General features: G+C 40.6%; 1 protein-coding gene across 2 annotated transcripts in view; it reads right to left on the minus strand.

The window, feature by feature from the left end:
* Window positions 1-2,443: 2,443 nt before the first annotated feature.
* Window positions 2,444-11,732, minus strand: part of LOC104965505 (diencephalon/mesencephalon homeobox protein 1-B) — a 69,325-nt gene continuing 60,036 nt past the window's right edge. Inside the window, exons 1-5 of one of the 2 annotated variants that reach the window (XM_010794459.1) lie at window positions 8,401-8,551; window positions 6,382-6,545; window positions 5,792-5,970; window positions 4,642-5,059; window positions 2,444-4,210 (exon numbers count right to left, since the gene is read on the minus strand). In XM_010794459.1, the coding sequence (XP_010792761.1) occupies window positions 3,792-4,210; window positions 4,642-5,059; window positions 5,792-5,970; window positions 6,382-6,535 (1,170 nt within the window). In that variant the 5' untranslated portion in view covers window positions 6,536-6,545; window positions 8,401-8,551 and the 3' untranslated portion in view covers window positions 2,444-3,791. Of the gene's footprint in view, window positions 4,211-4,641; window positions 5,060-5,791; window positions 5,971-6,381; window positions 6,546-8,400; window positions 8,552-11,732 lie in introns of those variants that run through there. The other variant, XM_010794458.1, reaches the window with a different exon arrangement.

Raw genomic sequence — 11,732 nt, forward strand, 5'->3', positions numbered from 1 at the left:
CCATCACTTATGTCACTTTAAAATATGGACATATGGAAAAACGATTTTAACGTGGGATGAATTCACGTTTAGTTTTTTTTGGAAGATAGTTGTGCTTACCTGCTCAGGGCCTTCAAATGGAAAAGGGATGGCGATTATTACACATGGTACATATCTTCCCTTTTGCTTGAAAATAAGGTTTGTGTACATGGTTCTGGACAAAAACCCTAAGAACAAGTCAAGAATATATACTTAGATATTTTTAATAAATGCTAATTAATTTCCTAAACAAGCTTGCAATGCAGTTATTACGTCATACTTAATGCATAACACAGGAGGCAATACTTGGTTTTCATTCATAGATGAATAGAAATGTCTTGCTTTAGTGAGTATTTAGCAGCAGGACGGTGTGCGTTGGTCAAACAAAAAAACAACTACAGTGTGCATTACCATAGGGATGTGTTTTTATTTATTTAAACATTGTAGGTTCAAGACAGAAATACGCAGACAACACATGTTTACAAGATCAATTCCTTATTGTTTTTGGTCTTTTTATGGGATTTGTTGACGATAAAGGAATATCACAAGAATGATCCATCATAGAAATAAGATAAACTCATCACAACACAGATATATCCTCGAGTCAGCCTACAGGAATATTTGACACTCCCACATATCTGAGCAGATGTGCCGTCACCAAACAGAAGAGAAAGAGGTCTCACTTGCTGACGACAGGTAGAGCTTAAGCAGACAAACTGTATCCTAAAGATTCAGGAAACAGCTCTCCCTTTTCTCCCCACCTGCTGCTGTTGCTGTCCACTATCATCAGTGTAAACCCCCTCCTCATGCCCTGCTCTGGGGATTTGGGTGTAAAACTTCCAAAAGAAGCCCCCCTTCCCAAAAAAACAGCCCCTTTTTTTTCATCCCCACGACCTTCTCCTCCCTCCAAATCAACGCCGTCCCCCTCAAGACCCCCCAACACAAAGCCCTCGGAGCAAAACCCAGCACAGGAATCATAGCACACCATTCAATCATTGTTTTTTCCCCTCTCTCACCCCTTTTATGGTCCCACTAAAGGTTTTAGCCGGGCAGAGAAGGAGGGCTGTCACTGAGGAAACCTTAGCCCATTGATGAAGTGACAGGAGCTGCCAGAATATGATCCTAATCCTGTTTCCAGCATTCTTTTAGCCCGCTGGCATCGCAATTCCTCCACACATTCTCTGAGCTGTCAACTAGGAAAATCCCTCTAATAGCGCATTGCCCAGATACACATCAAAGAGCGCCTGGAAACCTTCAGCGGCTTAACTGCCATAGACACACTCACACACTCTCTCTCTCACACACACACAGAATTCCCTTTTAATTTACCCAAACAAGAGCTTAACGAACACTTAAAACACAGAAATTCATGACAAATTGACCACAAATTTGAAAAGTATACCTGAGAAAAAGTCCCAAAATTATTTGCTATGCACTGTAACCTGCCCCGTGTTAAACCGCCCAGCCCTTTCACCTGTTTTTCTCCAGTTCGCAGTGATATAATCTTTACGGTCATGGAGCGAGAAAGCGAGAAAGGACCAGGGGAAAACAGGTGTCTGAACTTTGCTGACTCCAGGAATCCTTTCAGTCCCATTTTATCTCTTTCTATTCTTACTTAATCCATCGATATCCCAACCAAAGGTAATCTTCTTATGGCAAAGCATTCTGTTTCGGTGCAGCCAAACCTCAGCGACCAGGGGACGGGGGGAAGAGGGGGGAGAGAGGAAGGGTGGGTGGGTGGGTTCGTGGATTGGAGACTCTTTAGAGCTTGTGCTCCAGTCATTTCATTTAGGATTAGTTATCCTGTGAACAAGTGGCAGGTTCTCCCCTATGTGGTGTGTAAACCTCACAGTGGAGCACCGTAGGCCTCCTGTGTCTAAATTATTTACGGTTCATCAAGGTGTCTTCAGACGAACATATTAACCAATTTCTATTTGACTATAAAGGGTTGAATGTGGAAATCAAAAGTGTTTATTAAGATTCAGTTTCCTGTCAGACATCAAGAGAGGAGCTGAATTCGGCTCACATTAAAAAAAAAGTCCCTCTCTTGTTGCAGACTGGAGAAACTGAGAATACATTTTTTCGTTTTTTGTAAGAACTATATGTGAGTTGGTTAGATGTCATGATCTCGACGTCTTATCGGCTCCTTCTGACTCACTTTTTATCCACAAAATCTTCTAATAGAACAAAACTCCCAAGAAGAAAATGTGATTTCGTAAACATCCATATCGTGTCCTGAATTCAACCAACATATCTGAATGTAGGAACTAATGCTTCAACTCTGCTCTTTTCTTACATTTGTTTTTCTTCAGCCTACATTTTTTTTGTCAATTTCTTATCCCACTTTGCTTAAAGAAAAAAGACAATGTGTCACACAATCACATATTTTCATTTCCAAACGACGAGACTGACAACACTAGTCATTCTTAAGTGTGATTTATTCCCTTGCAATAAACAGATAAATTACTCACATTTTTAAACAATTGAGAAATACATATCTTGAATCTACAGTGATATAATACATAGAGAATGGGCCTGTGTGCTTTCTGCTGAAGCTCAGATAAAGTGGTCCGGCACCCGAGTTCACAAAAATATTCGTCAGCTGATGTGTTCATATTCATTTGTCACCGTGCCTCCTCTGCAGATTTCCCCCTTATTTAAATGCTGCCGTAGGTCCTTTGCTTAAAGCCACGATTGAAAAATAATAAATTCAACGTTTCCTCTCAAATCCTTCACACAAAAGGAGACATGGAGATATTTTTTTAGCCAGGCAGATGGAGGTGAACACTGAGGGATATTTACAATGCTCAATGGACTCAGCTGTAACTTTAAACAAGGAGAGTGGTGTGTCATCTACAAAGAAATACAGTTGTGTTGGGGATTAGAATGAGGTATTTCAGCTTAATCTCTGATATCAGATCAGATGTGACTTCATTCTGTGTTTGCGGCTTTAAGCCATGCTTCAGAGGGGTGTGTGCATGCATAGTTCACGTTCAGGGGTTGAATTATGGAATATTTTAAAATCTTATATCTGTCCTTAAATCAGCTCTGGTTTCGAGACTTTTGTCCCCGACTTCAAGGAGGACGATGAACTCTTTCTGATCAGCTTCTTTTTAGTAGAGTTGGCTTGTTGTGTTGACCGGGAGAAGTCAAATACTAGCATCCACGGGCTAAATGTCACAACTGCAGTCCAGGTGGGATTTCTTTAAATCCATTGAGTTCTTGTGAGAAATACATTTTCAGTTAAGTCGATCCAACAGAGCTGTTCTTCCAGTCCTGGTTTGCTCCCAGCGCTGAGCAGCATGCCCACATGGTGACAATGAGGTGAAGAGGCACATCAGAAACTCTGGCCAAATGGAGTGCCTAAAGTGCCTGCTCTAAAACACGTATAATGGCCTTCATGTTTGCTGAAAAACAATATTTTTCTACTGTTTTGGTTCACTGCTCTGGTTTGGAAATTGGATTTAGTTCAACTTAGGAAAACTGCAAACAAAACTTCAGCCGTTTATTGTTGAATTACAAGCAGCAATGTGTAATTTGCCCGGTTTTAAACAGAGGACTTGGGAGTTAACATTAGGGTAGCACCCAGAAGCTTAAATATAAATCTAAATATAATGAATTTTTTTGGATATGTTTGGATTGGTACAAATAGCTGCTGACGACGGTGAAGCAGCAAGCAGAAAGAAACCAGGGGCCCAGAGTCACCTCCTGCAAACAGGGCCCATCATTCATCGGTGCGGCCCTGACTAGAGGGCGAATGCTCAGCCCGAGCTTCAGTTGGGGTGCGTGTCCAATCCCAGCGAGGCTGCGTGCTGCTTGGCCCTCAGACGGAGGTTCTCGATGCTGGTGGTTTTGCTGTTGAGGCTCCCGGGTAGACCTCCTGGCCCCCCCTGCATCATAGGGCTGCTCCACACCTGCTGGGCCTGCGACAGCGTCTGGTAGTAGGACGGGCAGGGCATCGAGCTCAGGGGGGACGGCACGTTGACGTTCATGCCGAGGTAGGGCATGGGGGGGGGCGGGGTCATCTCGAAGGACGGGTAGTGCACCATGTTGTTGGTGGCGACCATGTGCTGCCGAAACTGCTCCTGCAGCCGGAAGAGGCTGAGCGGAGACGAGGCGTAGGAGTTACCTTGAGCCAGACCACTGGTGAGGCTGCTGGAGGACGGCAAGGGGGGGGAGATCAGGGGGGAGTCTGAGAGAAAGGAAGAGAGGGAGGACTTTAATATGATTCAACACACACTGGCTACAGTTCGGTAAATGGTTATGGCCCAACTGCTGTGGTTTTTTAGTAAAGGGCAGGTAACATCCGACGTTCTTCTCCCTGCTTCTTTCCATCATTGGCTACAGAAAATGTTTAAAGTTTACATGTTTTCTTTATATAATAATTGCCATGAGCGGAGTTTGTTAATGAAGTGCTTTTACATTCTGTATAGAAGTCAGCAATAAGAGATTCAGAAACATTCAAACAGCGACAGAATAGCTAATCAGAACGACCCTCTGATTGGTGGATGATGTGGGCTTTGGAAACCAATTCAGCAAAAACATAATCTCCAAAAACGTGATTTGATTCTTAAACATGATGAATAATAAGGCAACATAGAAGAGAAAGAAGAGTATTTGTACCTGGTCTGGGGCTCAGCTGTTTGCAGATTGGGGAGCTGCTCCCCGGCTGCGCCCCCCCCTCCCCCTGCGTCTCCTCCCTGCTCTTCCCCCTCGTCTCCCCTCTCATCTCGTCCTCCTCTCTGTCAGCGTTATCCTCCGCTGGTGACTCGCTGTCCGACGGCTCAGGAGAGGTGACGTTCACTTCCACGCTCGTCTCTCCTGGCTGCGGCCGAGCGGTGTCTGACGGGCAGGATGAGGAGGAGGATGGAGGGGGGGGGTTCTCAGGAACCAGGGTGGTGCTGCTGGTGGTGGTTTCAGTCTTGGACTCCTCTGTGGAGCCCTCTGCGGATCCGGACGCCTCCTTCTGTTTCTGCAGCTGCTCCTTCTGCAGGCTGCGCTGCTTCTTACGAAACTTGGCCCTGCGGTTCTTAAACCAGACCTGGCGAGATGAAAGACGGATAGATTAGCTTTAGGGTCCAGGACTTAAAGTATCAGAACCACAATCAAGTTTATTGCCAGGTACTTTTACACATACAAGGATTTAGCTTTGGTGTATGGTGGTGCAACCATAAACAATCTAAGAAAACAAGTTGTAAGAGTAGGTCAAAAATATAACAATAATATATATTTTTTTAAGCTATTTAGCACTAAAAAGGAACAAAGACAAGTATTCACACCAAATGCAAATGTATTTATACAAAAGAAACTAAGAGGCCTGCATAAAATATTAAAGATAACAATTACAAAAATACACAAGTACCCATCAAGTCGGACAACAATAAGTACAGTGACAGTATTTCTTTAAAAAGTAGAAGTACTGTGATAGAAGTGGTGAAAGTATACAGTATATTGCACAGTCATTGAGTATTCTGACTATGAGATAGCAGCCAGTTAAAGTAATAATTTAAAAGTGGGATATGTATATATATATTGCACATAAGTGATAATGCACAACAGATGTGTTATGTGGTCTAGAAGAGGCCATGATGGTTGTAAAACTAACCTTCATTTATTTAGTAGTAACAGTGTGTAACTTAAAAGGCATAGGACTTTCTCTGTTCACATACTGCAGCACTTGGTCGTTCCATTATGACTTTTACAGAAACACGATTGCCTTTAGTTTCTTTAAGCTGGGCACCACCGAGGATAGATGCACTCTGAGGGGTTTTACCTGGACGCGGGCCTCGGGCAGGTTGGTGCACATGGCCAGGCGTTCCCGCATCACCACGTCGGGGTAGTGGGTCTTCTGGAAGGTTTTCTCCAGGGCCTCCAGCTGCTGGGCGGTGAACGCGGTCCGACTGCGCCGCTGCTTTCGGTGCTGGGAGCCATACCGGGCCTCGAGGATAATGTCTTGAAATGTGCAGCCGTTGAGAAAAAACAAACACGAACAGTTTAATTGAGGGACAGGTCAGAGGTCCTTCCAACACACATACAGAGATCAACACAGTACATGTGTGTTATATGAGTGGAAAATAGAGATTACAGATGACATTACATGAAAGTTCAATATGAACAGAGGTGCGAGATCCCCTGCATTACAAAAAGTGATTAACATTAGCTGCACCTTTACCAGCTTTAATTACAATGTAATACTGCAAATGTGATATATATTATTCTGAAATCAGCAGTATAAGTACTTTAACTTTTGGTACTTAAATATATTTCAATGCTAATACTTTTGTCTTTTCTCTTGAGTAACATGTTGATCTGAGTACTTCTCCCTCCTCTGACTTTGAACAGTAATATGAGGCGGTTCCTTACCAGCCAGTCTCTCTGCCAGAGTAAGCGCGTGCACGGAGGGCCTGTAGTCCGGTGTGTGCTGGGCCTGCTGCGCCGCCTGCTGGTGGAGGTTGTACATGGCGCTCAGAGAGTTCATGGCGTGCAGAGAGTATCCGTTCACCCCGTAGTGCTGCATGGCGGAGAGTCTGCAGAGAGGAGGACCAGAGGCTGCTGTGAGTGAGAGGCATCTCTATACAAACTAATAGTGTCTCATAGCTGCTATTACGAAAGGATAAACTTATATACTTTGTGTAATATTTTTCGTTGTATGCTGACTATTAAAATTGGCAACAGGTGCAATGCCAGCAGTGTGTTCCTGGGAAAAAGTAATTATTTCATTTAAAGGAAGAAAATGTAAGAAAATAACTACTCATGATATTTGAGGATGTCATATAGATTAAGATTTGTATACACTGTAACTACGTGTTAGTCCAGTTTGATAATTTCAAGCAAAACGAAACAAAACATGTAAAGTGGCAGTATATTTTTCCAATAGAAAAACGCAGTGGGATCTAAAGCGTATAGAAAAGAACAACATCATTATTATTGTATTACCTTTCACATTGACATTTATACTTATTAAAAGCTTCATGAAAAAGGGAATTCACACATATTTATTTTTTTAATATTAAACAGAGATTTGGAGTAAATGTGGTCCCAGTTTGTGCCAACGAACAGTGAAGATTACAATGTATATTAAATAATGTATTCACCCAAATAAGATGTAGTATAAAGGCCTACTGCAGTAGTTCAAAGGAAAATATTTTTGAAATAAGCTAATGTTAGTCTACTTTATTGTTTATAATGCTGCATTACGTTGTGTAGTTATTTTTGATGTAAACATTAAATCCGTGCCGAAGATAATAGCGTCATTTCTTTAAAGTTGTCTAGAAATGCGATCCCAAACAATTAAATTCTCCTCCCTTTAATAATAACAATACAAATAATAATACAAATAATATTAATAATAATCAGGTAGGCTAGATTAAAAAAAAGTTACAGACATTTTTCCCAAGGCAATACTTTATTCTGCTGTCTTAGTTAACCATATTTTCATACAATTTACAGCGTGCAAAATTTCAATTGAAAATATTTGTTGATTTGTCTGAACCATGGCCGTTTGTGTTGACGTGTGTCGGGTCTCAGGTCAGCTCCAGCCGCCCGGAGGCTGACGGAGCTCCGGTGTAACGTGGCGATAAAACAGCTATTCATTTATCAAGTCTGACACATGGAATATGGACCAACGTGTGTGTGTGTGTGTTAAGCTGTCAAAACGTGTGACTAATGCAATAACTTTTTTATTCATGTGACTATTTCGTTGCATTATTTTGAGACCAGCCCCTGGCTACATTCATTTATATTTTTTGGGTTAAATCTGCAGCTTAAAAATTCAACATAGTGCCGTTTTTCTTCCAGGACAATGACACGTCCTCGGGCTCTGGTTTAAGGCTAATTATGCTAATTGCCGTGGATTTATGAGTTATACAGCTTTTACTAAAGAGTGCCTCGGGGCCGGGCTCAACATGGCGTCAGTTCAGCAGCATTCTGGAACTTAAACGACATAGGAAATAAATGGGGATAATTAGGGTAATAAATAGTCAATTAACAACGTGTGAAGTTAAACAACCATAAAATAACGTCACAGTCCTGTTAAAACGCGTTTAAAAGTGCACGAAAATCCGTCCGTTTAACAGCCTTGTTGTGTTACTGAATACTTTGACCAGTTACATTTAATTAAATTATTGAATAAAATAACGACATTCATGTTAAGCTGTATCACTGTTTTTATTTCGAAGAGATCGACGGAATGCACTGTTGGCAACCGAATTTTTTTCAAGAGTTATTGAAGTTTTAATAATAAAATACTTCGCGATATTAAACAAAATGCAAAGGAAAAAAGACTCTTACATCAATGCAAAAATTATTTAAAAAATAATACTTGTTAGGCTGCAAAAGTCTACGTTAGAAATACAATATTCGCAACTCTGCAAAACTTCTTACCTCTCGTCTATCGGTGTGTCAGAAGCGAAATATCCCCACTATAGCAGCCGAATATTCTCCTTTTTAAATCTTCGTCTATAGATTCCGGTTGTTCAGGTGTTCATTTCATTAGCTGTTTCTTTCACGTAGAGATCCTGAGGATGTCCCGGTGGCTCGGTCTCTCCTCTCTGGGTGTGGGAGGATGCTGAGCTGCTTCTCCCGGCCTTTAAAGCTCTCTGGGTGGGGGGTCACCGGGACGCGAATACGGGCCAATCAGATCGCTTCCCTCCTCCCCCCCTCCCTCACACTACTCCTCACTTCAGAGAGGATTTCTGCATCCGAGGTGCCGATATTTCTGTTATAATTTTCAGCGACAAAATGCATTGACGTATAAATTATAAAGGCTATTTTATTTAGTATTCAAGCTTTTTTGTTGTTGTTGCCGAAATTGACAATTATAATAATTATTGATATTGAGAAATTGTTGGAGGTGATAAATATGATAATGTTTATATTTCTGGTTTAAACTGAAGATGCACTTACTTAAAAAGCCAATTATGTAAATTCTTTAAAACACATTTTCAATTTGAGCACGACGAGATGCTATAGCCCTTTCTTTTGAACAGTCTTTAACTTCATTTTTTTATTTCTTTCATATTTTTGGGTTTACTTTAACATTCTTTGCCCGAATTTTTTTTAATACAAACATTTAACAAACAAACCTCGATACTCCAACCACAATAATTTAACATTTCTGTACCCATAGCATTATTAAATAGCTAAACACTAATATGCATATTAATATTGAATTCATGTTTAGGCTCAAGCAACCACTACACACATGTGATTAAAATAAAACAGATTATTTTAAAAAAAACATCTGAAGTATAGTTAGCAGCCTGAAATTAATAATTCCTTTATTATTTCTAAAGTGTCTAATAATACACGTTTAAAAGCAACCTCCAGCAAAAAAAAGTGTGGATATCCAGCCAAAAGTAAAACTCTCTAACACGTCTTAATTAAATGATGTGCAGTGGCTCTCTCTCTGCTCGGGGACTTCAGGTTAATTCCTCTTTAATTTTATTTTCCTGTTTGCTGGGAAGCAGCTGAGGTGATGCAGCTCCTGCAGCTCCCCGGCCCCCAGGGATTTAGGTTAGGATTGGGTAGACAAGACGCCATTTCACCCTCCAAAAAAATGTCTTAAAATGACTGCTGGTAAGAGGATTAAAACAATAATGCCCCCTCTCTTCTTCAAGGTTTTTAGAAAAGATTTCTTCTCCCGGAGAAAAACCGTTTAGGCTGGAATTAAGGGCAGCGGAAAGTAGCCTTTTAATGGAAAGCTTGCATATTTTGTAGAATTTTCTTATGAGAGAGTGAGAAAGAAAGAAAGGGGAAAGTGGGGTTGGGTGGAGGTGTTGGGGGGGGGGTTAAAATCCTCAACTCAATTTGATCTTTGGCCACATTCATCTGCAGAACTTTAGGCTCCTGACAACAGCCATGTGTTAAAAGAAAATGTGATATAATGCATTCACTCAAAGTTCACTTGAGTTGTATGTCCTCACTCTTCTTTCTGTTTCTTTTGAGCTCTTATGTAACAGGGAAAACACAAAATATAAAAGCAACAACGACGTTTTTACGCAACAAGTGGTTACTGGTGCGTAATTGGATTTCGGTGCGTAATTGGATTTTCTTTCAACTGAAGAAAGAAATAAAACAATCAAGAATAATGACAAATCTTATGTTTGTTGTTTTAATTCTTACCATATGTTTCCTTTTTTGGTAAGTATAGCTGCAGAGCATTGAGGCCCCAGAGGAGGAAAAAAAAATCGGATTAACTTGTGAACCGATGGAAATAAGAACTTAAACTGGAGGAAAATCTGGGCCAGTGTCTCTTTGTGGGAATCCGTTCCTAAAGCAATTTAAAGCGAGAAGGAATCCTCTTCAGCTGCCTCTCTTTAAATCAGCTTTCTAGGACAACCCTTAAATGCGGGCTAATGCCAGCACGACCGAGCTTTGACAGCAGTTCAATGGCCTGCTATTAGAGAGAATATTAGGCCAGTGAGCAGTCAGCCTTTCCACAGCACACACACAGCACACACACACACACACACACACACACAGCACACACACACACACACACACACACACACATCACACACACACACCCACACACACACACACACACACACACACACACACACCACACCACACAAACACACACAATCACACACACAGACAGACAGACATGACAGACAGACAGAGCAGACAGACAGACAGAAGACAGACAGACAAGACAGACAGACAGACAGACAGACAGACAGACAGACAGACAGACGCAGACAGACAGACAAGACAGACTGACAGAACAGACAGACAGACTCCTCTGGGACAGTAAACTCACTGACTCAGATTCCACACAATAGAACTTGACACTTTGTAAATATTCAGAGCAAACTAAAAGCCTCAAAGTGGTTTTTAAATAATCAGTATTTTTAAAATAAGAATCAAAAAGGCAGTTCTCTAAATGAAGTGTTTACTTAAGTTCTGATGCTAATTTTGTCATCTCACATAATGCACGTTACTGTTATGTAAATATATGTTGTCTAAACTACTGATTACCCTTTCAAATGTTTTGGTTCATGAGATATTACAAGGTGATTCCGAGGGATAAGATTACATGTTAAAGTTATTTCCCTTCTTTGTACATAATACAGTATATAAGTAGAGATTTTGAGTTTACACTACCTGGAGAAACGTTTCCATTAAATTAAATATCCTGACAGTTTTTGGACAGTGGTCTAACGAGCAAATTTATTTCATAATGCATTTGTTAAGCGAGATAGTTGCAATGTTTCTAGGAAATAATATGACCTTAAAAGTGGATTTCCTTAAAGTTAACAATGGAGTGTAGTTTGTTCATGTCCAAAATTGAGGATTTTAAATCAACATGTTTGACAAACAGCTCCAACTATTTTCATAATTTGATAAAAAAATCTGCCTTTTACGTACTCAATACATTGTTCTATTAATGGTTTAAAAAAAATTAAAAAGATTCCACGATCTCATGTGAATCAAACTCCTATTTGGTCCAAACTGAGCCAACAACCTAAATAAAATCAATTGCAAAAGATATAAAAAACAAAGAAAAACATTTGATTTATTTTTTGATGATTAATTAATCATCAAACAATGAATCAGCTAATCCCTGTATGAGAGAGTTGACTTCGATAAACAGAAACAGACAGCTAGGTTACAGATGTTTTAATTTCTGGCAGAACAGTATTGGGTTGTTGTGTGCAGCAAATCATGACGGATAGTACCGCATCTCTTATTCACCATGATTCACTCGGCAT

This window comes from Notothenia coriiceps, unplaced genomic scaffold (genome assembly GCF_000735185.1).
Source record: "Notothenia coriiceps isolate Sejong01 unplaced genomic scaffold, NC01 NC01_scaffold00037246, whole genome shotgun sequence".
Lineage (NCBI taxonomy): Eukaryota > Metazoa > Chordata > Actinopteri > Perciformes > Nototheniidae > Notothenia > Notothenia coriiceps.